Source organism: Staurois parvus, unplaced genomic scaffold (assembly GCF_062004578.1).
Source record: "Staurois parvus isolate SC_StPar_1 unplaced genomic scaffold, SC_StPar_1.0 ptg000025l, whole genome shotgun sequence".
Taxonomy (NCBI): domain Eukaryota; kingdom Metazoa; phylum Chordata; class Amphibia; order Anura; family Ranidae; genus Staurois; species Staurois parvus.
Window position 1 is genome coordinate 18,132,065 of NW_028317821.1, and position 27,102 is coordinate 18,159,166.

General features: G+C 43.0%; 1 protein-coding gene across 1 annotated transcript in view; it reads left to right on the forward strand.

Annotated features, from left to right (window-relative positions):
• PPM1H (protein phosphatase, Mg2+/Mn2+ dependent 1H) overlaps positions 1 to 27,102 on the forward strand; it is a 251,683-nt gene that overhangs the window by 153,788 nt on the left and 70,793 nt on the right. The window contains exon 4 of the mRNA XM_089652100.1: positions 9,249 to 9,361. Coding sequence (XP_089508226.1) covers positions 9,249 to 9,361 — 113 coding nt within the window. The remainder of the gene's footprint in view (positions 1 to 9,248; positions 9,362 to 27,102) is intronic.

A 27,102-nucleotide genomic window follows, 5' to 3' on the forward strand; every position in this document is an offset into this window, starting at 1 on the left:
TAACCTGGAAACCGATAGATGTAAAAATGTTCCTTTTTTTATTGAGTATGCTAGTGCAAGAACACATCCTCATTTCATGGGTAAAAAAAAAAAGTGGTGTCACCAGTATAGCCCTAGCCCAATAAGTACAGCACTACAGGTCACTGACTCTCTTCTAGAAAGTAAGCATGCGTGTATTAGTGGTTCTTCTAAGAAACAACAGTCGTTTACTGGATAATTTTCTAACAACAGGTTGCCACAATAAAGTGTATATTCATGGTTGCAGGTATGTTTTTTTGTTTCTTTTATTAATAGGCCTCATGCACACAGGGCGTTAAAAAAACTCTCCTAGAAGCTGTCCTCCTGGCAGCAGCGTTTTTGCAGAAAAAACATCTGACACTTGTAAAAGTATCTAATGGTTGTACAAACGTTCAGCCGAGGTTCACACTGATGCGGTGCAGAATTCACATCGGTTTCTGTGCAATTGCCGCACCGCATCATAATCGCACCCCGTTCATACGAACCGCTGCGAGTGTGTATTTTAAGTTAAGGACACCCTGAAATCAGTTCGTAAAACACAGTGCGCTGTGCAGAATCGGATCGCAAGGGGGGTGGACACCCATGCGATCCGATTCTGGTGCAGACAAAAAAGGGTCCTGCATATTTTTGGTGCAGATGCGGTACAATTTGAGACATACAAAATGTATGGCTCGAATTGCACCGGACAGAAATCGCATGTGATTTGCACGGGAAAGCGGTGCAGTTCCTGTGCAAATCGCATGTGATGTGCCACCCCGCATCAGTGTGAACCTGGGCTCAGGCACATTTACAAGCGTCAAGTGCTTGGGCATTAATTCCGTATATTGGCCAGAATGATAATGTATTCTTGGCATTGAAATGAATGAATGCTCAAGCACTAAATGTGCCAAGTTTAACTGCTTCAAGCGTTTTTTTCTGCCAAAACGCTGCTGCTCCTGGACGCACTGGCCCTGGGGGTTTTTTTTCCTATTACTAAGTGCTACTGCTACTAAAAGCTTCTAAAAGTCTATGTGTGCATGGACACATAGGATAACTTAGAGGGCTGTTTGGAAGCAGTAAAAAAAATGCCTGACACCCCTAAGGATTCATGTAAAACTTTTCTGAACGATGGAAACTGACTGCTGGAAAACGTAGGTTAAAAAATGTCTGTTTAGCCGCGTTTGCATACCGCGGTTAATGCACGTTTGCGTTTAGAAGCATTGTTTAAGATAACCTCAGGAGACCTTCCAAAATGCCCAGAATGCACTGAAAAACAGTAAAAAATTAACTATTTCAGACATTTTGAGAGAAATAGAGAGAGCACAAGCAGAGAGAGCAGTATGTGTTGAGATGACCTGTCTTTTCTGGTTGTATTCACTATGGATCCCATCATGAGCATAATGCAGCACGTTCTACCATCTTTTCCTTCACGCAAAACCTGGAACTGACTGCGCTGGTGTGCTAGGTCCATTTGAATACATGGAATACACTTTGCTTGCATTTCTGATCATGAAAAAAGGCTCTGGACAGCATCTGGACATGGAACAGTTAAAAAACACTTCTAAACGCAAACGCTTATAAATGTGGTTAGCCACATTTACAAGCGTTTGACACGCTGATAAAATCTACTCCTGAACACAAGTTTGGTGCGTTCAAAAAAACGACTGTAAACTCAACTGCCTGTAAACGACATAGTGTACATGAACACATAGGAAAACATTAGGGAGAGTTCAGGGGCTGCTGAAAAAAACGCAGAAAAGCTCCTAAACGTCAGTTTATCAGCTGCAGTGTACATGGATCCTTAAAGTGGCAGCAAAAAAAGCCCTGTGTGCATGAAGCCTTAGAGGGATTGTGCTTTACTTGGTACCTTGATTCAATATGCATTTTAAAGGCCTTGAAGTAGTGCTTGAAACGTATGATGCTTTCAGAAAATCACTTCATTACATAATTTATACCTGTACTTCCAAAACACATTTTTTTCACAAAGAAGAACTTCTTTGGGATTCAGATACCGGGTTTTATATCCAGTGACTTTGTCCTTACATTTCCCTGCGCATATTTTAGATTCTACAAATGGTGCCCTAAAGCCACGATCGTGTGTTTAATATTCTTCCCTGTTCCATGCCCAAAGCTCTTGGATAATGTACATGTGCTGAATAATCATACAATATGAGCCTCACAGCCACAGCAGGCCTTCATGAAGCCTAGAAAAGGGAATAGGGAATTGACAACAAATCGCTTTGCATGGACAACACGCAATTCAAATGATTATTACAGTCTGCCTAACTCGCAGTTTAAAGGGTGAATGCATTTCCATGTTTAGCAGATAATATAAAATTTCACTTATTCAGAACAGACCAGTAACCATAAGAAATCCCTAATAAAACCACTGTCAGCTGCTTTATAGAGAATGAAATCCTGGGATTGGTAGAGATAACATCAGGCTTCAGTCAGCAGCAGGTTATTTCTTGCTTGTGGCCCACAGTTTCAGCTGATGAAAATAATTTCTTGAAGCTTGTTTCTTGTGCCAAAACTTTACTAGGCTTGAGCCGTCTTGAATTTAAGAAGATTTGATGTTTCATCAAAGCAAGGAGCAGAGACAGATTAGCTAACATAGATCATACGTTCTTTCTAACTTTGTTCCATATAGGAAATGATAACTTGTACAAGACTGTTGCTCTTTCCAAACTTAGGTGGTCCAATATGTACCCCCGTGGCCATCTGCATATTTTTTTTTTCTATACAGAGATGGAGGATGACAAATGATTGCTATGAAGGCTTTATCGTTTCTAAAAGATGAAAGAAGAAATCCAATCTGTTGAAAAGCAAGACAGTCTTTTAAACTGATTTGGTGTGTTCATCACTAAATATTGCCAGTTAGTGACCAATGTACGGTCCAGTAATTTTAAATATATAGAATAGGCATACCACATACCAAAAATGCTTTAGCAATAAAGTTTTATTAGTATTTGTATTAGTGTATGGTGCAGTGACCCCTTGAAAAGCTGTGACTGTACATACCCCATTCATTGTACCATGCTGATTAACACCACAGTCTACATAGCGGGAGAGAAGGAGACTTTGCTATATTATCATGGGTGTTGATTTTGTTTTACTTTCTGGCTCAGCTATGCAAGCCAGACCCTTCCACTGAATAGTGGCTAAGAAAAAAACATAGACAGTTGGCACACATTTGCAGTAAATGGTGCTCAGGCAGATAATCATCAGATAAGAACATAACAAACCTGAAAGACATTAAGGCAATAAGGAACAAGAAAAATACAAATTATATTATATTGTGATGTACCCTGTTCCAAAAAGTTACAACTTTTATTGTTCCATATAGTGGGTGTTCCATGTTTCTAAATGCCTGTCTACTCATGCAAGGATTTGGATTTTCCCTTTCTGCTACTCTTTCAATTTATTGGTATATCTAAAGGTGGTTGTTGAGGGTGTGGTTAGCTTTAAGCTCACCATACAGTTTACAGTCTGACCATATAATCTTTGTACATTCATTAATAAATTTACCAAAACTATGTAACGTAGAGACCCATCCAATAATATCCAATCAATTAGTATCCATGTAGACAGTCCCTTGCATAGTTACTGGTAGATCTAAAGGAGACTGTACATTCAGATTTTAGGGCAAATTCACACTATATGTGGTGACAGACATTTTACTGCATCGCAGAGGTGTATTTAGATTTTGTGCTGCCCTAGGCAAAAAAAATTTGTGCCCCCCCCCCCCCCATGAGAGAGCGGGAGAGTTCAATAAGTGTGTGTTTGTATATATGATGCTTGCTCTCTTTCTCTCTCTCTCTGTCCATCTCTTTTGCTTCTCTCTCTTTCTCTCCTCTCTTTCCCTCTCTTTCTCTCCTCTCTCTTTTTCTCCCCCCCCCCCTTTCCCCTCTCTTTCCCCTCTCTTTCTCTCCTCTCTCTCTCTCTATTTGTCTTTCTTCCCTCTCCCCTCTCTCTCTCTTTCCTCTTTCTCCCCCCCCCCCCCTATCTATCTTTCTCTTTCCTCCCCTCTCTCTCTTTCTCTCTCTTCCCTCTCTTTCTCTTCTCTCTCTTCCCTCTCTTTCTCTTCTCTCTCTTCCCTCTTTTTCTCTCTTTCCCCCAATCTCTCCCTCCCTCTCTCTTTCTCCCCCCCCTCTCTATCTCCCCTTCTCTATCCAACCCCTCTCTCCCCCTCTGTATCCAACCCCCCCTCTTCCCCCTCTCTCTCCCCCTTCTCTCTCCCCCCCTTCTCTCTCCCCCCCTTCTCTCCCTCCCCCTTCTCTCTCTCCCCCTTCTCTCTCTCTTCCCTCTCCCCCCCCTCTCTCTTCCCTCTATCTCCCCCCCACCACTCTCTCTCCCCCTCTCTCTTCCCTCTCTCTTCCTCTCACTTCCCTCTTTCTCTCTCTTCCCTCTTTCTCTCTCTTCCCTCTTTCTCTCTCTTCCCTCTTTCTCTCTCTCTCTCCCCTCCCCCTCTCATATTGGATGGGACTGCGTGCGCGCACACACATACACACATACACACACACACAGTATGATCACCACCTCCTCCAAGGACTGCTGATCTCCGTAGGAAATGTGGGCAGGGGATGGTAGTAATTATACTGTGTGTGTGCAGTCCTATACGATCTATCCATGATGCATGGACGACAGGAGGGAGAGCCCAGAGAACACAACACAGCTCACCTCCACAGTTACTTCTCTCCCTGCTCCAAGCTTTCCCCTGGTCCTAGCTTTGAGTGCGGGCGGGGAAAGGAGCTCAGCGGAGAGCGGCCACTCAGGAACACCAGGGCACCCCCTCCATCCGGCCATGTCTGTCTCTTCCTTCAGCAGCAGAAAGCCGACTGGAGGGAGAAGGGGAGAAACCTCAAACCGGCTTTCAGCTGCTGGAGGGAAAGATACACAGTGCATCCTTCTGCAACTGCTCTCCCCCACCACACCGATCCTTCTGCTGTCCAGGCCACCTACAGAAGTACTGGTGGTACCCCTCTGATGGCAGCCCTGCATGGCTCTGTCCTCCGCTGCTCACCAGGTCCCCTCTTCCGGGGGGGGGGGGTTGAGGCGATGCCACACCCCTAAAAATTGCCACCCTAGGCAAATGTCTTGTTTGCCTCATGGTAGATACGCCCCTGCCGCATCATGGTAAAACATCTGTCACTGGAGGGACACACAGAAATCAACTGTTTCCTATGTGTCCCATTCACAATGCAACGCAGTGGGCCGAATCGCACTGCAATGTTGGGCTGGACTGGGAAGCACAGCAGAATACGCTGCTCAACAATGCAGTGAATGAAGGGTACATTTTGCATACTTCAGATTAAGCTTGTACAAAACAAAACAAAGGGAGCCGTGTGATGCACTGAAACGCTCACCACACTGCCCCCAAACACAGCCGGCCACACAGAGAGGCCGGAGTGGTGAATCGCTCCTGCTGCTCTGTGTTGCATTGTGAATTCACTCGTAATGTATGTGCTGAATTTTAAAAGGTATTATTAATGAGAAAATTTTATAGGCTGTCATTGCTAGCCTGTTATGGCAACGTCCTCCCAGCAGGTGATGTGGGCTCACCCAAGGCGCAAAATCTAAGTACCATCCAGTTTTCACAAGAGCACCTGATAGTGGAGATGGGTTTCATTGCATGCTGGCAGTTAGTCAAGACGCTCAGAATTGCCCTGTCAAGGGGGGAGTGGAGACTGGGCACAAAATGTTCTGCAAAAGGGTAGTGAAATCTAGGCAGAATTCCTAGACAGGCGTCAGATAAGAGAGAGGTCAGGTTCATGTAAAGGTCTTGGGCAAGCAGCAGACTAGAGAGAAGTCGGGTTCACATTGAAGTTGTGAGCAGGCGGCAGGCAAGAGAGCAGTCAGGTCAAACCAGGTCAGCAAAACACAAGCAATAAGAAGTATATTATAGCTCATATGCACAAGGCAGTGTAACTAGGCAAGAAGACACAGCACCAGCCACTTTAAAGGCTGGAGCTTTAATACCCTTTTAAACAAAGGAAGAGCCCAGCGTAGTTTCATGGAACTCTGAAAGTTGAAAAGGATTTTGCAAGTAGTATTGGGAGTACTGACAGGTAGAGATTATTATTCTTATTATTATACAGTATTTATATAGCGCCAACAGTTCGCTCAGCGCTGTACATTACAAATGGGAGACAATACATGAGACAGTACAATAACAATACAATGCGATACACGAGGGGTTTGAGGGCCCTGCTCCGGTAGAGATGAGCTTGGGCATCCTCCGAACCCATCTCTAGTCCAAACTCCCACTTTTTTGTTTTCCAGTGGGCTGTGGTCATGGTCATCCACCTCCCCACAGCTCACAGAAGTTGTGGTGTGAGAAAAACCCAGCCTGCAGCTCACTGGAGTACAAAGAATTGGTAGTTTAAAAGAGAAGTATGGACTTAAAAAATAAAAAAAGCTTTTATATTCCCCTGCCAGCTGTGCAGTGAGAACTGAGCAATCAAACACCACTGAGTTCTTCCCCTCCGGCTCTCTGCTCTGCCCCTCCAGTGCTCACCAGAGTACTTGGCTGAGGAGGGAGCATCTGGCTCACTCTCCCAGTGGCACGCAGCTGAGAGGCTGAGCCAGGTGTCGGGCAAGACTTTTGGGTGGATCCCAACTATATGGTCAGGATCTTTTCAGAGCCTGGACCGGACCTTTGAGGTTAGCTGATAGCACTCCTGTGATCCATAGGAGAAGTATAGCCAAAAAAGGTTTACTTCTCCTTTAGGTTAGAGATGGGTTTTTGAGGACACTCAATCTCCTCTCTACTGGCAGGGATACTGCAAGTGCCATTGGAAGAACTGTCAGGGATTCTGCAAGTACCATTGGAAATATTATTAGAGATTATGGATGTCCCAGTAGAGATTCTGCGAATGTCATTGATAATCCTGGTAGGGAATCTGTGAGTACCAGTGAAAGTCCTAGCAGGGATTCTAGAAATGTCATAATGCAACCTCTCCTTTCAAAAGTGCTAGTTTTATGGCTGCCATGGTGTTGTTTTGGCTTCAATGCCATGTAAGTTGCTTGCATGGAACAAGTCAGACACAGCCACGCAACTAGCATTTTCAGAAGGAGACCCGCAGTGGTAGATCTCTATTACTCCTGTACTACATGACAGAGACACTATAAGCAGTTTTTTTTTCTTTTCGATACATTTTTATTGAAAAAATATTTTTTTAGGTATACATTGTAACCGCTGTCATTTTTACAAACAGACACTTAAAATCAATGTCTTGCAATCCAAAGCGGTTGTACATCATATACAAAAACAGTAATAAATTGCAAAGCTTGGGGTGTATCAAAATGGCACATTGACGATATTACATCAAAAGAAGAACAGCATAACTAACAGAGAAACCCTATGCCCTGATTTAGGAATCGGGCGTTGGTAAATGAGACATCAGTGTATAAAATGCACTACTCAGAAAACAAAACAAAAAAGTGCATAAGAACAAATCATTCCTAAGGAAGAGCCTAGAAAATAAGAAGAAAGGAAAAAAGAGAGTGTAAGAGAAGTGGAGGGGGACATCAAAGGCACTCGAACCTGGGCCCCAGGTCTCAGTGTTTATAGCAGTGTGTAACTGGCTATTGACATAATAGGATGGGCATGTTGGATCCATGAGGGTCCATATTTTAAGGAATTTCTCATGCATATCTAAAAGGATGCTGGAGAGCTTATTAATGAAAGAGAAATCCAAGCAACTGCTGACTTCTGTAAAGGGTGTGATCTGTTGTTTCCAAGCTTTTGCTATGGTTTGTTTTGCCACCAGCTATACATAAGTAGCCAGTTTAAATTGTGTTTGGTGAGGCCCGGAGGTTTCAGGTGTAATAAGATATGCCACAGGTCTTTTGGGAAGGGGCAGATTAATAATGATTGTTGGAGTTTAAGGACTTTTGTCCAGAACTAGGCGAGCATAGGGCATGTCCACCATATATGGAGGATATCTCCTGGAGTAGAGCATCCGGGGCAGAGGAATGAAGGTGTGCCAAGCAGAACTGAACCAGGTACCATCTTCTGACAGTTTTAAAGGCTAATTCAATAGTGAGAACATTAAAAGAGCAGGAAGTCAGTGCAGTCTAATTTGTGACCAGCAGCCTTTACCTTTGGTGCATTTAAGGTCCCTTTCCCACCTGGAAACATAAGTTTGATTATTAGAGTTTTAGAGGACATTCAAATGTGAGTAGAGATTGGATATAAGTTTGGGGGAGAAAGGCGTCCAATGACCGCTATGTTCAAACAAAGACAACTGGGTCATCGGGTCTTTATTAGTGAGCACCGAGGACAACCAGTGTTTAATTTGAAAGAAAGTTCAGTGTGGGGGACCTGGTATTTATCGCTGGTTTTCGCCCAGGTGTAGGTGGAACGACCAGTGAGGAATGAGAGGACACAGTGGAGTTTGTGGGAGATTCACCAATGGAAGGCGCTAGGGGACTCGAGGCCTGGAGAAAACAGTGGATTGCCTAAAAGGGGGAGAAGTGGAAAATGGGGGGAGATCAGGCCACTGGAATATTTTGTAGAGTCTCAGACTCGTAACAGGTGTGACATTAAGGGGCTGGGTTTAGATTTTGGAGGAAGCCACAAAAGCGAATGGGGAGAGACTGGAAAGCAAGAAATCGCCTCCAAAGTGACCCATAGAGGGGCTTTCTGTGTGCTGTATATATAGAGGTCATAGATGCAATTTGAGCCGCTATATAATGCTTGGAAAAATTAGGAACCCCAAGCCCCCTTTTTTCCTGTGTATGAGCATAGTATGTTTGGAAACCTGAGGTCTCTTGTTAGTCCAAATAAATCTCAGAACATAGTTCTGAAATGATTTGAGGGCATAAGAGGGGATAGAGACAGGAAGAGTAGAAAACAGATATAAGAGCTTAGGAAGAATTGTCATTTTAACAGCATTGATTCTACCTATCCATGAAAGATGATAGTGGGACCAAGACACAAGTAGAGCCTTGATGGAGCGGAAAATAAGCAGTTTTTTTTATTTCTGTTCAGAAGATCGATGTAGGTGCCTTCCTGTTTGAGTTTCACACATTTTTCTTTACACATTTTATATCTGCAACATCTGGGCTGAAAATGTTCCTATAAACGCTTTCCATACTACATCCTAAATTACAACTCTATGCAGAATGGCTTGCCACATATTTGTATTTTATAGTGAACTCAGCGTTTAAAATCAAGCATAGGTTAGCAGTTTTTTTGGATATGTACAGCACATCAATTTGTTATTTATCTTCACTTCTTCCCTCAGGATCTGCAAATCGAGCGAGAGAGAAGCACTTACAATATATCTGGAGGCTGTACATCTCTTGTCGTTGTCTACTTACTGGGGAAAATCTATGTATCCAATGCTGGTGACAGCAGGTAATACTTTGTTTCATATTTTATGCACTTGTCCTTACTGAGAAGTATAATCCCTGTATTGTCACCCCATCCCACTATCGTTTTGATTACTAATATTGTTAGATTTTTTTTTGAGCTGACAATGTTGGTACATAGTTCATGAAAAGTTATTAAGGGCTTATTTACACAGGCGCAGAGACCCAGCTTGTTTATGAGCCCACACGTGCAAGCTTTTATATTCATTCAGGGACAGATGCATGGCCTTGGACGCAGGCAGACTGCCTTCATGGCTATGCATCCAGCCCTGTATGGACACTTATGCTCAGATGCTGGTAGGTTAATTGGCTCCTGTCTAAATTGGCCCTAATATGTGTATGTATGAATGTAAGTTAGGGACCTTAGATTGTACACCCCTTGAGGGTTAGGGACTGATGTGAATGTACAATATATATGTGTAAAGCGCTGCGTAAACTGACGGCGCTATATAAGTACCTGAAATAAATAAAATGTATAGGACATTCCGTGGAGCTTCTTCTGTCATTTGCTTTCACCAGGCTTCTGGCCATGGCTGCACAAAATGTCTGTATAAATAAATGCACACTCTCTGGGCCTCTGGTTTTGTGTGAATAAGCCCTAAAAGTCATATCACTACCTTAAGATAAAAGGGAATACTCTCAGATGTTTTCATTATCAAAGGTACATACTAGTTGTAGTTGAAATGTGCTTACAACCACCCTGCACGGTAGTTTTAATGCTGGCATCTGCTTTTTGAAAAAGGTTACCTTTCTTTCTAACTTCTTAGGGCCAATTCACACTATATGTGGTAACACAATTTTTACAGCATGGAAAATATCACAGGAAGACACAAAAAACATTGTTTTCTAAGTGTCCCATTCACAGCCTAGCGCAACGCAGCGGGCCAAATCGCACTGCAATGTTGGCCAGGGCAGCACAGCACATCACGCTGACCAACATTGCAGTGAATATAGCTATAAAGCTTGTACAAAACCAACAAAAATAGGAGCCTGTGATGCGCTGAATCGCATACCCGCCAGGCAATGTGCAGCTGGCAATGCAGAACGCCTGGAGCGGTGAATCACTCTTGCCACTTTGCATTGCAGTGTGAATTGGCCCTTATGGTTGGCATATTAATTTTTTAGAGACAGGGCAGTGTTCACAGGTCTCAGCAGCCATCTATATTTGGTCTTAGGGAAACATAACATAGAATCATTTGGGTAAAAGCTGCACTTATCAAACATATATAACTTAAAACATTAAGCGATATATATAGTGTCAGTACTGCCTACTTCATTTCTGATGTATTACAAAGAAGAAAACTTCTCATCATCTCCTAATCCCTCGTCACCTCCATAACCTCTTCTCTGTGCACAGGCAGAGAGATCAGGAAGTTATCAATGCACATGATTTGCATTTATCGAACAGATATAACCAAAAGGTTTGAATTATATGTTCTTTCTCCTGAAAATGGATACTTTGTATTTCACTGTGCTGTGGCCTCATTGATTTCTATGGGAAAGCCATATTCTGAGTAACTGCTTGAGGCTGCCATGAGTATGGCTTTCTCATAAAATGTAATAGAGGTGCGGTAAGAAGCAGCAATTTTTTTAAAAGATTACTGGAATGGGACTAAAGGTAAGAATAAGACCTATTGTGCAACACTTTGGCGTGGAGGAACTACTTAAAGTGTATGTAAACCCTGACAATGAGCTTCTCTTCTTTTCTCCCTTTTAGTCTTCTAAATATACCAAGTAGGGCTGACAACACAAGCTTTGGAATTTTGAGCCATAAATACAGCTATATTTGTGGAACATTCAACAGTTATTTTTTTTCTCTACATTCAGAATGTCTTAAAGGCTAAAACACAGGAAAACGTGCATGTGTTACAGAAATTTATGAAATATGTTTTATGTCTGCCGTGACATTTCCTTTAAAGTGGTTGTAAACCCTTACATATACTGGCCTCAGTTGATACACAGAGATGAAACAAATTTTCATACTTAAGTTGTACCTGTCTATCTGCAGTCTTCTTTTCTCTGCATCCGTTCACAGTGCAGAATGTATGCAGCTTGTCTAAAAGTTCAGAAAAATGGGGCGGAAAGTTGAATTTACACTCTGCAGAGCTCAGTGAGTAGATCTCTGAGAGCTGATTGAAGGGAAGTGACACACCCCCTTTCACACAGCTCACAGGAACAGAGATGAGATTATCAATCTGCTGGAGCTCCCTCCCCTGTCACCATTTTTCTCTTGGTGTCAGGAAATCTTGTTAGAATTGATTCATGCTGATAGCAGAGGAAAAAAGCAATGGATAGAAATTACACTTAGGGCTCTTAAATGAGACAAGTACACCGTTTAGAGGGATATGTTTGTTTAGATTTCATGTCTGAGGTTTACATTCACTTTAAAGCAAAAATTAAGCTACACTTGTTTGTCAGCCTATCAGAACACCCAGGGGCGGACTGACCATTTGGAAACTCGGGCACTGCCCGAGGGCCCAGGGTCAGTAGGGGGCCCCATGAGATGCCTCAAGTACCTTTTTCATAGGCTTTGTTGAGTTTGGGCAAGGACACAGGGGCCCCATGATCCCCTATTGCCCGGGGGCCCCATGAGTTGTCAGTCCACCCCTGAGAACACCGTACCAAAACTTTAATATATTGCAACTTATCAGTCCTTAGATATGTTGACTGCATGTATTCTTTTCAGGCTTTATTTTTGTTCTATTTTTCAGTGGTAACACTGACTCGTGGCACTATATTTATGTAAATGCAGCCTTGTCTCTCTAGGAAAGTAAGTGTATTAGGACTCCTCATGTCTATATCATGGAAGAAAGTGTTCACCTGTTCACAGAGGTAAACTGGGTTGGGTATTAAAGCGGAGTTCCACTCACTCTAAAAAAAATAAGAGTCAACAGCTACAAAAACTGTAGCTGCTGACTTTTAAAAAACAGCCACTAACCTGTCCCATGTTACCTGTTGCCCCCGCCGCAGCCCGTTTCACCTGCCGTCCTGTATTCCAGGTGCTGGCATCTTCAGTTTGGGCACCCGGCTGTGACAGCTTGCGGGTGCCCACTGCGCATGCGCATGTAGCTCTGCGCTTCCTGAATGGCCGCGTCATCTTCTGGGACCTGTCACGTGTCCCACAAGACTTCGGAGATAGAGGGTATTAGGACAACTTCCGCTTCCGATCGCCTAGGCAATCGCAGCGGAAGTGGGAGCGGGTACCTGTCAAATTCGGGTACACTTCCCCCCCCCTTCCTGCTCCCCAAAGGTGCCAATCCTTAATGGGGAGCGGGGGACCAATCTTTAAAGTGGAACTTCCCCTTTTCGGTGGAACTCCGCTTTAACTCTCACTTGCTTTAGATAAGACTACAGAGTGCACAGAACAGCGTTGGGTTTCTTTCAGATTTAACAGGTATATTCATGTATTTATCAAACCAGTATTTGCAGTTGCCATTGTATATTTAAAATGGTTTCAAACCTCAGACATGAAATATGGCCAAAGCATATCCCTCTATCATGTGTACTTGTCTAACTCCAGAGCACTAAGTGTCATTTTTCTTTGCTGCTTTGTTCCTTTGCTATCAGCATCAGAGTCACTTCTGACAAGTTTTCCTGACACCAAAAAGTATAAGCTGACAGGGGAGGGATCCCTAGCACACAGTCTGTGATTGACAGCTTCAGATCTCTTCCTGTATGCTGTGTGAAATGGGGGGAGGAGAATACTGCAGATAAACAGGTACAACTCATGTAGGAGGATTTGTTTCATCTCTGTGTATCTCCTGAGGCTAGTCACTTCACTGGGTATATGTAAGGGTTTACAACCATCCACATCATTGGTCATGCAAGTTGTAGGAATAAGTGGAAGGAATATTGTCCCATCGTTGGTGTCAGTGAGAGGAATAGCTCCCCATGTTTGTTGTCAATGGAAAGAATAGCGCTTCACCATAGTGTGAGTGGAACAAATAGTACCCCGTCATTGGTGTCAGTTGGAGGAATAGTGACCCATAGATGGTGTCAGTGGAAGAAATGGTGCCCCATTATTTGTATCAGTGGAAGGAATGGTGCTCTGCTTGCATCAGAGGAAGGATTGGTGCCCCATCGCTGATGTCAGTGGGAGGAATTTGAGGCCTCATCGTTGGTGCCAGTGAAAGGAATAGTGTCTTTTACCAGTGGAAGGAATAGTGCCCCAAAGGGCCGCAGCTTAGAGACCACTAATCTAAAGTGTTTAATTCATAGAAAATTCCGTTTTGACAATATAGTTATGTAGCCAGATCTGGCATATACCAATTAGAAATAGGTATAAAATAGCCTGACAGCACTAAATTGAGGATGTGGTTGCTATGGGTAAATAGACTGATTATTGAATGAAATTATTAAGGGCTGGTTCACACCAGATTCAGTTCAGTGTTTTTTTTCTGCATCACAAATGCATGCACAGTGTTTTCCATGTATTCCAATGGCCCTAGTTCACACCAGTGCAGTCAGTTCCAATCAGTTTCCGGTGCAGAAAAAAAGTAGAACGTGCTGCATTTTTTTTGTAGACAGAACTGTACTGGAACACAGCAAAACACATCAAAAACGCACTGGAACAGAGTGTGATGTGAACTGTATGTAAAAACGCATCTGGAACGTATCCGTAGTGCATTTTTGTGATGTGAACTGGCCCTTAATGTGAGCATTGTTTCTTTCATTCCATACAGAAGTTGACGTTTGGCTTCTAAAAATGGGTGTCTAATTTAGGCTTGACAGTTTTCAGTAAAGCCGGCCATGCATACTTCGAATTTCTCTCATTCAGCCCCGCAGACCGAAGGAGAGAAATTCATCGATTATCCCATCCATGCCCTGCAATGTGGATAGAGCAATGTCAGCTGCCTAAGGATTGCAACAGGACTTCTCACAGCTCAATTTTGTCTGATTTAGCAGGAATGAGCTGACATTCAAGCAGTATATGGCCAGCTTAAGGGTAACTCCTATTGCATTTTTTATTTTGGCATACATTTATCACACTGAAATAAAAAATGATCACATCCTAAAAATATTAGCAATTTTTCTGTGCACCCCTAATATGAACCCTGTTTGAATTTAGACAACTTTGCCCACTTGACCCCTCATCTTACCAAAGATATTCTGAAACTTTAAGGGTCACAAGTATCCAGTACATCAATTAACTGTTCTGTTTAGGTTTACTAAGTCTTAAGAGTTTTAGTGCTGATTCACACTGATGCAGTGCAGGATTCACGAACTGCTGTTGGTGTCAAGGTTAAGTTAACGACACCCCAAAAACAGGTCGCAAAACGCAGTACGATTAGCTGAATCGGATTGCATCGGTGTGGCAAAAAAAGTGCGATTTGAACCATACAAAATGAATGGACTAAAATCGCACTGCAAAGAATCGTATGTGATTTGAACAGGAATGTGGTGTAATTCCTGTCCAATCCACATGCAGTTTCCCACACCACATCAATGTGAACCACTACTAACCCTAGGTTCACACCTAAGCGTTTTGCAGAAACGCAATGCAGTCCATTTAACTTGATTTTCTATGGGACATGTTCACATCTGCGCGTTTTCACCTGGTGCATTTTTTGGAAAGGGTCAGGGAATTTTTTTAATGTAAAAAGTTGCGTTTTTTGGTTGTAAAGACTTCAATGAAATCACTGCAGAAAAGCATGTAGTGCGCTTTTACCTCTTTTCTTATGCATTTTAAATCTGCCTAGCAACAAGAAAAATTTAGAAAATGAAAAAAAAAGCAAAATGCATCAAAAACGCCTCAAAAAGACAGGTGCAAAACGCAATGCAGAAACGGCTCAAACGCAACCTGCATAGGTGTGAACTTAGCCTAAGGCTAGGTTCACACTGATACAGTGTGAATCTGATGCAATTTCACAGTGTGACAGCTGCGATTCTAATGCTAATTAATTTAATTTCTGAGGGGATTTGGCATAGCTGGAGATAAAAAAAAATAACACAGAACCTGCACTAAACTCGCACAGGACCTTTTTTTTTTAACCGGATCAGAATCACACTGCAAAGATGTGAATGTCTCTCTTAGCAAACAATGTTTTTTCAGATGGCATGCGGATCTATGCCTTTCAGATTGGATCTAATCCACATAGAATTTGCATCAGGGTGAATGGGGACTAAATGACAGAACAGGGTAGAGCTGTGATTCCCAAAAGCTTGATTGACTGTTCAAACTTCTCATCAGGTGCTTGACGGCATGAAATCCTAAACCCAACATGGGTTGCCATTCTTATATTTTAACCATCCAGAGGTTTAAGGGGTGCACTGGATAAATATGTAGGTAAAGTTGAGAACCCCTTTAAATAATATTGTGCAATATATACTAATCTGCATGAAAAGTTTCCTTGGAAAAACACCAAATAGTCACTGATTCCTATTAACACAGCAGCTGCCAGAAGAAGCTGTATCTGTGGCATATCCCATAATGACAGTCACTGTGAAGCTGGACGCTAGAAAGACTGTAGATTCTTGCAGCTCTATAAGTGAAAGTCAGTTCCCAGCAATTTTCGAGTATTATAGTTCAGTGACCTTAGGCAATCACATGCATTGCAGATATCTTGGATCTGTGCATGGATTTTTGTATCAAAGTATACGAGCACTTATTACATTCTTTCCCAGCTTGAGTGCTGAAAGGTGACCACTGATGTATAACACTGCAGCAATATCATTGCTTTATGTGAGCTGTAGACAGACAAGATGTGAAATCACTGCCAAGTGTTCTATAATACATTTTCTTAATTATAGAAAATGATCATACATTGTCACTGCCTATGGTCCATCAGTAAGGTCACTTTTTTCTTGTCTCCTAGTTGTAAGCTAAAGGCTGCTGCTCTGCAAAGTGTGAAAGATTTAGCAACTGCCTATCTGTAAAGCTGACAACTAGCCGGGCTTTGTGTCATGTAAATGAATGTGTTGGATGACTACTAATTTAGTCTTACATCTGCTGCTGCTTGTTCCTTGCATTCCAATGAGGAAAGTACTGTCATTACCTCTACCATTGTATTTATTGAATAACCTCTATTGCATTTGAGTGCACCACTTGCATTTAGAAGCCAAGATTGTAAAAAAAAAAAAAAAAAAAAAAAAAGGATATGTGAATATTATGAGTTCTATGGTATGCATTCATTTATAAATCGTTCAGGTTCAATTATTTGTCAGGTGAGGAATACTCTATTATTTAACACAGCAAAAAAAATGGCCATAACAAGGAAATGCATCATTTGCAAGTATTTGGTTGGCTATTCTCAAAACACATTAATAAGTCAGTCTTCTGCTGCTACCTCTGTCCAGGCAGACTACTTGTTTGGAAAAGCAGATCCCTTTAACCTGGAACTTGTGTACACATACCCTAAAAGACCGTTTTTTTTATATGTATTGCTTATAACAGGGCTTGAAAAAGCTGCTCGCCAAGTGTGAGGAGAAATTCCTCTGTGGCGAGCGGCGAACACAGATGAAGAAGCATGGAGCAACTGCACATGCGCTCCAAGCCTCATTGTGAAGCCGAGATCCGGTTTGCAACTTCTGGTTTCCACGGCATCACCATTACAGTGGCAGCGTGGCTGAGGGGACACGTGCAGTAGAGGTCTGCTCTCCTACGCTGAGAGGAGACACCCTCTCCACCGCCGCGGGGGATTTGAGACCCGCTCTCCACCACCATGGGGGACACGAGGCCCGCTCTCAACCGCCTTGGGGGACACAAGGCCCGCTCTACACCTCCTTGGGGGACACGAGGCCTGCTCTCCACCGCCTTGGGGGACACGAGGCCCGCTCTCCACCGCCTTGGGGGACACGAGGCCCACTCTCCACTGCCTTGGGGGCCACGAGGCTTGCTCTCCACCGCCTTGGGGGACACGGGGCCCGCTCTCCACCGTCTTGGGGGACACGAGGCCCGCTCTACACCGTCTTGGGGGACACGAGGCCCACTCTCCACCGCCTTGGGGGACACGGGGCCTGCTCTACACCGCCTTGGGGGACAAAAGGCCCGCTGTACACCGCCTTGGGGGACACGAGTAATGTTTGTGCCTGGCTAGTAGGTCTGGACTCTAAATTTTAACCCCTGGCTTATAATGCAGAAACAAAGGACAAAAAAGAGACGCCATCACCAACATAAAACATTGTAGGCAAAGCTACAGAAAAATCAAGTATTTTAAATGTTTACGTGCAAACTTATTTCTTTACATAAATTATTTGTGATGTACTTGCAGTGTATCTTTGAACTTGCTAGGGAAAGTGATTACTTCAATTTCTATTTGCATAATTATAGGCTTGTAGGGCAGAGGTCTCCAAACTTTATGAAAAAAAGGGCCAGATTACTGTACTTCAGACCTTAGAGGGGCCAGACTGTGCTTAGTGAGAGTAGACAGTGTCTCAGAATTGGTGGTCACTTGAGTGAGGAATAGTGCCCCATCATTGGCATTAGTTGAAGGAATAGGGCCCGATAGTACCTTGGGCATTCTGATACTAATTGACACTGGATGGGAACTCACAAACTGCCTCCGACATCTCCAGTGACACTAATAAAGAGCACTGACACTCTTCTATTGACACTGGATAGGAAGGGGTTAACATCTGGGACAATCAAAGGGTTAACTGTGTACTGTGTTGTGATTAAACAGTGTACTGTATTGTGTTTTACTAGGGGACCTGCTGGCTTTTATCTCCCTGTTTGCAGAGAGACAAAAAAACAGCATGTTCCTGTTGACAGGAGAGAGATCTGTTTTGTTTACATTCACAGATCTCTCTTTTGTCAGCTGCTCCTCTGATCACAGAGTCCTGACCATGAATCTCTGGCTGGGATCCGGTGATTGACACCTACGGGAGCCAATGACAGCGCAGATAGGATGGCACACGCGCCCCCTACCTGGAACTGTAAAATCACATATATATATGTGATTTTGCACAGAGCAGCCACCCTGTAGGCCACCTGGCTGGGAAGTGGTTAAATACCAGTTTTATACTCTTCTGCTCTGTGCAATGGAATTGCACAGAGTGACCCAGAACCTCTTCTTTTTGGGTCCCCCACTGGCACTCCTAGCTCCTCCCCTCTGCTGAGTGCCTCCATAGAAAGCTGCTTTCTATGGGAGCATTCGTGCATGCTTGCTCTTGAACCTCGATGTCTGCATCTATTGACACAGTGAGCGGGGCTCAGCCCCACCCCTCACTCCATCGTCACTGGCTTTGATTGACAGGAGAGGAAGCCAATGGCTCCCACTGCCTCAGCAAAGCCATTGAAGCCAGGAAGTGCGCAGGTCTGGATCGAATGAGGGCACAGGTAAGTAAAAGGGGGTGTGAGGGGATACCGATGCCTAAATATTTTTTATTTTAATGCAAGGAATACATCCAAGGTAAATAAATGTTTAGGCTTTATAACCACTTTAAAACAAGCCTTACCTGACCTCTCTAGCCTTTCCTGACCTCTTCCACAGGCAATGTGGAACAATGAATTTTCGAGTTCTTCTCTCACTGGCTCAGCTTACTTTGTTCTTCTAGAAAGGGCTCTGACATTTTGTTATGGCCACAGTCTTCCTAAATATCCCAATTATGTAAATTCTGAGTTGTGTGTGTATATGTGTTGTAATTTAGACTGCCTTTGAAATTTGAATGCCAAATAATACACCTATTACGTTAAGATGTGTTTTTGATGTGTTTATGATGCATTATTTTCATTAATAAATAATGAAGGAAACAAATTTAACTTGTATACATAGCGTAAGGGGCAGTTCACACCACATGCAGTTGAGTGCGGTTTTTTTTCTGCATCAAAAACACATTGATAATAGATTACATGGTTTCCAATAGCATAGTTCACACCAGTGTGGTCAGTTCCAGTGCATTCCAGTTCCATAAAAAAAAGGGCCTAAAAGAGTAAAAAAGGGAAATTAGTTGTTGGGTCTCAAATATACTTCAACACTTGCTATCACAGTTTTTCTATCGATCCCACATATATATATAGTATCTCACAGAAGTGAGTACACCCCTCACATTTTGTAAATATTTTATTGTATCTTTTCATGTGACAATGCTGAAGAAATGACAGTTTGCTACAATGTAAAGTAGTGAGTGTACAACTTGTATAACAGTGTAAATTTGCTGTCCCCTCAAAATAACTCAACACACAGCCATTAATGTCTAAACTGCTGGCAACAAAAGTGAGTACACCCCTAAGTGAAAATGTCCAAATTGGGCCCAATTAGCCATTTTCCCTCCCCTATGTCATGTGACTCGTTAGTGTTACAAGGTCTCAGGTTTGAATGGGGAGCAGATGTGTTAAATTTGGTGTTATCACTCTTACTCTCTCATACTGGTCACTGAAAGTTCAACATGGCACCTCATGGAAAAGAACTCTGAGGATCTGAAAAAAAGAATTGTTGCTCTACATAAAGTTAGCCTATGCTACAAGAAGATTGCCAAGACCTTGAAACTGAGCTGCAGCACAGTGGCCAAGACCATACAGTGGTTTAACAGGACAGGTTCCACTCAGAACAGGCTTCGTCATGGTCAACCAAAGCAGTTGAATGCACTTGCTCAGCGTCATATCCAGAGGTTGTCTTTGGGAAATAGACGTATGAGTGCTGCCAGCATTGCTGCAGAGGTTGAAGGGGTGGGGGGGTCAGCCTGTCAGTGCTCAGACCATACGCCGCACACTGCATCAAATTGGTCTGCATGGCTGTCATCCCAGAAGGAAGCCTCTTCTAAAGATGGTGCACAAGAAAGCCCGCAAACAGTTTGCTGAAGACAAGCAGACTAAGGACATGGATTAATGGAACCATGTCCTGTGGTCTAATGAGACCAAGATAAACGTATTTAATTCAGATGGTGTCAAGCATGTGTGGCGGCAACCAGGTGAAGAGTACAAAGACAAGTGTGTCTTGCCTACAGTCAAGCATGGTGGTGGGAGTGTCATAGTCAGGGACAATGAATGCCAACAAGTACTGTGACCTACTGAAGCAGAGCATGATCCACTCCCTTCAGTGACTGGGCCACTGGGCAGTATTCCAACATAACGACCCCAAACACACCTCCAAGATGACCACTGCCTTGCTAAAGAAGCTGAGGGTAAAGGTGATGGACTGACCAAGCATGTCTCAAGACCTAAACCCTATTGAGCATCTGTGAGGCATCCTCAAACGGAAGGTGGAGGAGCACAAGGTCTCAAACATCCACCAGCTTCGTCATGGAGGATTGGAAGAGGACTTCAGTGGCAACCTGTGAAGCTCTCGTGAATTCCATACTCAAGAGGGTTAGGGCAGTGCTGGAAAATAATGGTGGCCACACAAAATATTGACACTTTGGGCCCAATTTGGACATTTTCACTTAGGGGTGTACTCAATTTTGTTGCCAGCGGTTTAGACATTAATGGCTGTGTGTTGACTTATTTTGAGGGGACAGCAAATTTACACTGTTATACAAGCTGTACACTCACTACTTTACATTGTAGCAAAGTGTCATTTCTTCAGCGTTGTCACATGAAAAGATATAATAAAATATTTACAAAAATGTGAGGGGTGTACTCACTTCTGTGAGATACTGTATATACAGTATATGTAGGATCGATAGAAAAACTGTCATAGCAAGTGTTGAAGTAGATTTGAGACCCAACAACTAATTTCCCTTTTTTGCTCTTTTAGGCCCAGTTCACACTATAGAAACGTAGTCCGGATGTGTTCCGGATGTGTTTTTGTATGCGCGTTTTTGATGCTTTCCAGTTCATTTTTCAACTTTCTTCTTCAACCTAATAAGCACATGTGCCTTTTTGGTGCGTTCTGTTGCATTTTGATGCGTTCTAGTACAGTTCAGTACAGAAAAAATGCAGCATATTCTACTTTTTTTTATGGAACTGGAATGAACTGGAACTGACCACACTGGTGTGAACTATGCTATTGGAAACCATGTAATCTACTATCAATGTGTTTTTGATGCAGAAAAAAAACTGCACTCAACTACATGTGGCGTGAACTGCCCCTTACGCTAGGTATACAAGTTAGATTTGTTTCATTCATTATTTATTAATGCAAATAATGCATCATAAACACATCAAAAACACATCTAGAAATCTTACATTGTAGCAAGGTGTCATTTCTTCAGTGTTGTTACATAAAAAGATATAAAATATTTACAAAAATGTGAGGTGTGTACTCACTTCTGTGAGATACTGTATATGCTTTGGGCACATGTTAAATTTCTGAAAAAATGCTGGAATTATTGCCTTTTTATTTTTTTGTGTTGCAACCTTTTGACTTTCACTTTCTGGTGCACAGCATGTGCTTATAATGATTATACTTTATTTTTTTAATGATTAGGTTGGAGCCAGCTGTTATAATGGATGGTCTAGAAGCATCAATTAGACTTTTATCAAACAACATGTTTTCCATATTTAATAGGAAAATAATAGTAATTCAATTAAATGAAAAAAAAAAATGGGCATAATTTAGAAATTTGGCTGTGTCTCTGCTAAATGTGATATGAAAGTAATAGCAGCAGCAATATCTGCTGTGAGAGGGAGAATGGCTTTCTGTTTGAGACATCTTTGGAATATTGACTAGTTCAGACTCTGCATGTAGCAATCAGCCTGTTATGTGCCACTAGGAGTGAAAAGCCAAAGCCACAATCTGCATATATTATGCTTGCGCAGCTGATCGATGGACATATAAAATCTTATCATGTAGTAGAAGCAATCTTTTTCTTCTTTTTTAATTTTTTTTCCCTGCTAAATACTGGCTATATAACGCCATAAGCTTTTGATTCTGTTTACAGTATGTCACAACACATTGTGGGAATTAACAATGAGTGGTGCAACACAAGTTTGCACTACTAATCTAAAGATAAAAAATGGAGCAGATGCTGCCACTAATTAACAAAGGGGCACAAACGGTGCTCCGCTGGGGGTGTGATAGGCAGCACAGAAAACACGAGAGCTAGAGATGCATGTTCTGATCCCCTCTGCTGAACGCTCACACCGCATACTACAAGGGCACACCTGGCAAGAATCTGTGACAGTTTTCTATATGGAAAATTGCCACATTCCCCCTGTTAATTAGGGGCAGACCTGCACCAGTTTCTGATTCACTCTGAAATGGAAACTGGCGCAGGTGCTGCAGATAGACGTGAACCAGGTCTATTTGCTTACTTGAAGTACAGCCAAAGCTCTTTTGGCTGTACTTCTCCTGTGAATCACAGAAGTGCAGTTTGTTCTGCACTCCTGTGACCCGTTTTCAGCTGACAGCGGGCTGAAGTCCACTGTCGGCTGACGTCACTCAGCCGTTCCAGGCTGGGAAAGATCCAGACTTTAAAGTCGGGATCTACTCCAGAGTCTGGAGTGGCACCTGGCTCAGCCTCTCTTCGAGCCGCTGAGAGCCTGAGCCAGTCGTTCACTGGCAGTCATGGCTGTCTGCGGCAGTGAGAACGTAGTGATCAGCGGTCATGTGATCGCTGAGTTCTTACACTTATAGCCGGCAGGGGACAGACTCGGCATCGGGCCGATGCTGCATCCACCTAGGTAAGTATGATTTTAAAATAAAACAAATTCACATGTGGAGTACACCATTTCTGACAGTTTCTTGTGCCAGTATAATGGCACAGGAAGCTTAATTCCCTCATATTGTGTTTACTTACTTTGAAGTGCAACAACAGCCCCCTTTTAGAGTGCGGAATGGTTACAGCAGGGTTAGGCAACCTTAAAGAGGTGGAGATCTACTTGAACAACCTTGGAGAAGTCCAAGATCACCGGGCACAGTATCACCCAGTGTCGCCTCCTCACACCTGATTTAAAACTGTAATTACCGTACTACCGTGTGACAATGGCGTGCATTGCACAGCAATCATGGGTTTAAATCAGGTGGTGAGCAAGCAATATATCGCCTTCTCACCACCCTTCAAACACACTTGGATCGTTGTGCAGAGGAGCAGCAGTGCCTGCTGTACTTGTGAATGAGCACTTAGTTAAGGTTCATTCACTTGTAAAGTTGGGGGGGTAAAACCCTGCTGTTGAGTCATAGCTTTACCACCCCCAATCCCTACCTCCTTTGCAGCCAAAGTTGTGCACATGCCACAGCAGGTGCTACACTCACCAACCATGACAGAGTGTAGGAGACATCGGCTTATGCAGCTCTTGCTCCCTACTACAGTTTCAGCTTTACAAGTAGTCCCTCTGCATTGCACTCAGTTTGATGCTCCGGGATTGTGGGTCAGCAAGCCCAGACCATGATCTACCAATCACCTGGCCAAGATCTACTGATAGATCACGATCTACTGGTTGCTGACCCCCAGGTCACAGTATTGGATTTTTATGTTCATTTCCTTTTGCATGATTCATCTTTCTTCTTGTGTGGTCACTAAAGTAGGAAATTATGGAAAGTCTTCTCAGAAGAGACACAGACCACCAGAAAAACGCAAAAGTTCTAATCTTTCCTTACTTTATCCTGCACTTAAAGGGAACCTATTCCCAGATCATACACACTAAAGTATTTACATACTGTATCCTGAACAAGCAAAGCAAATTCGGAATGCTTTTGTTTCTTTGATTTGCATTCTAGTTGCTTTGACCTGCTTTTACTTGTGTCTAGAATGTTTAATTAGTTTCCTTAGACAACTTTTAAAGTTGCTTTTGCCTGCTGCAGAGCTGTTTCTGAGATGGTTTAAGCTTCAATTTTCACCTGTATGAGGAAGCTAAAGCTGGCTATACACTTAACAGTTTTTCAAACAAAAACTCAAAAGAAATTTCATTCATAAATTCATGTGGAAATTCTCAGTACATTTGATGGACTGATGAATGCCCTATAAAGGTAGTTCAAATTTTTCATTTGTTTTAAACATTCAATTTGGAACACATTGACTTTACTGAGGAAAAACCGCATACACTGTTAGAAATTAATTTGTTCAAGACTAATTTTCTATCTTGCTCTTTCAAATTTTCTCAGCGGTTGAATACAAACATCGATTTGATTCCACTAATGATTAGAAAATTAAACAAACGTCCTAACAATAAAAAAAACCTTCAAATTTCTACAAGTACATAGCTAGCTTAAGAAACGACCATGTACACATGCCCTGAGCTAGAAAATAAGTAATTTACAAAGACTTGGCCTTTAAAACCTTAGTGCCCATTCATACCATGTGCAGAGTTCTGCATTATCCAAAATGAATGGGCTGCAATGCACCTCAAGGTATGAAAAAATAGGTGCTGTTTTGTATTTTATAGTTGCACAGCACAAAATAACAGAATATTTTGCATTGTGGTGCACGTTTTGGCAGCATGCATTCTATGTTGAAGGTGCCATTTACAAAAAATGTCACTACAGCACACCAACACGTGCTTGTTACCACAAAAACCTGGTGTGAATGGCCCACAAAGGTGAACTCCATGAAGATATAAAGCATACAAATTACTGAAGCTCTGTATTCAATAAAGCACAACTAAAGTCTGCAATACTTATGTGGGAGCCATACTGCCTCACCAAGGCACCTCTGTAAAGTGCAGTCTTAACCCTACAATTTGTTCAAGGTGGAGCATATATAGCAGTGGACAATTTAGGGCAGGGATGCCTGGTGGGAGCCTATTCTTCCTTAAGGGCCAATTCACACACTGTGTGGTGACCAGCATTTTGCTGCAGTGTAAAATGCCGGTCACCGCTAGGAAACACAGTAAATACTTGTTTTCTGTGCGTCCTGTTCACTCCGCAATGCAGCTGCAGACATGCTGCATTTTATTGCAGTGTGCTGTACAGAATCACGTCACTGTACAGCAGTAAAGAGTTGCTAATTTGTTTTGGAGCACTGGTCTTTGGGCTGGCCACAGCCCCCCAAGTGTTCACAAAGCTCTTGTCCCTGGTGCTGGGCTTGTTGAGGACTCTGGGGGAGAGGGTGTTAGTCTCAGGATATCTCAATGATCCTTTGCTCAGGGAGCAGTTGGTTCTACGTTTAAAGAATATAAGAAGCAAAAGGTATCCTTTTATAGATCTCTGCATGAGGAAATGGTATCTATGTTGAAGCAGTTTCCTACGGTTTTAGTGGAACATTCTGTCTGTCTGGATAATGAAGGTCCAAGCATTGGATTGCCAGAGGGCTTTGTTCCCGGAGATTATTGCAGAATCCGAAGCGGTGGTTGTTTGTTCGGCATCTGGAGATGGAGTCCTTTTCCTTCCAGTGATATAGAAGATAGTTACCACCAATGTCAGTCTGTCCGGTTGGGGGGCTGGTTTAAAGGTGGCTACAGTTCAGGGTACTTGGTCTCCACAGGAGGGAATGCTGCCCATCAATATCTTGGGACTTCGGGCAGTACGCCTTGCTCTGGATAATTGGCTTCCAGGTTCTACAACAGATTATATAGGTTGTGTCCAGGATGAGAGCCCCACTGGCAATAGGGGTATATGCACTGATAACACCTTATATATATTGCTGCGTCTTTTGTGCAGGATTCGGGAGGAGATAACACTGATAATGTTGGTAGCCCAGCCTAGGCCAGGAGGACTTCGTACACCAACATAGTGTATCTGGCAGGGGATGCTCCTTGGAAACTTCTGATCCACCCAGACCTATTGTCTTGGATCCAATAATGTATCCTGCTTCACGATCACTAGGATTGAAGGCTTGGCTATTGAAACCCAGGTCTGGAAGGATCACTGTTGCACGCCAGGAAGCTGGCGTCAGGGAGCTTCCATTACAGGACCTGGAAATCTTAAATGCCTGGTGTGACGCCAGGAAGATGCACCTGTGGAAATATGTGATTGGGTCAGATTTCGGCTCTATCCAATTTTTCCCAGAGACCATTGTTTCTTTCTCCTTGATTCATACTTTGCACAGTGTGTAACACAGACAGATCCATCTGCCAGGCCACCTTTGTGTCCTTGGGACTTCAACTTCTTGGCTGTTCTTGCAGAAGCCACCTTTTCATCCAATTCAAGAAACTTAATTCTTTGACTCGGAAGGTCACTGTCCGGAATCACAAACTGGATGTCTCTGGGAGACAGCCTCTATCCACCTATCCCTGTGAAGCCGTTGCCAGTCCACCTAGCATGCACCCGGTTCAGCCAACGCCGCACATGGAGATAGATGACAACCACCGGCAGAACCGGGCGCATACGCAATAGGTACTACACGCTGTGTGACTTGGCTGCGGCTTCACAGGGACGGGTGGATAGACGCTATCTCCCAGAAACATCAGGTTTGTGATTCCGGACAGTGATGGTGGCATCAAGGAGAGGCAGTTGACAACATCCTTATGTGCCCATACATTTTTTGGTTCATGTGAGTACATTGGAGAAAGTTTTTAACATTTTATCTTCAATAAACGGTGTTACGCTAACTTTGTAACTATGTAACACTAGGGCGGGTGGCGCTCTCTCTCCCTGTTTATTGTTAGTCTAATCCTGCCACCTGGTGGATGTGTTGAGATCAGCAGCAATCTGTGTTTCACAAATAAAGCTTCAGCAGAATTTTACACACTAGCCACACTGTGATTCTTTGGTTATATGGGGGAGGACGTCCTGTTTGATTAATCGGCCAGTGTCCATTCACCTATAGGTGACATATAACCCACATAGCCATGAATAACCTGCTCTGTGTCCCATGATGTACTCCAAGAAATGGATTTTACAGGTAACTATGTAGAAAATACCAGTTATTGCTTGCATTCCAAAGAGCACCATGAGAAGTCAGGAAAGACATAGCATGTCTGTTCTTTAAGTTTTTTTTTTCTTTTTTTTAATTTGAACTGTAGTCCGTCTT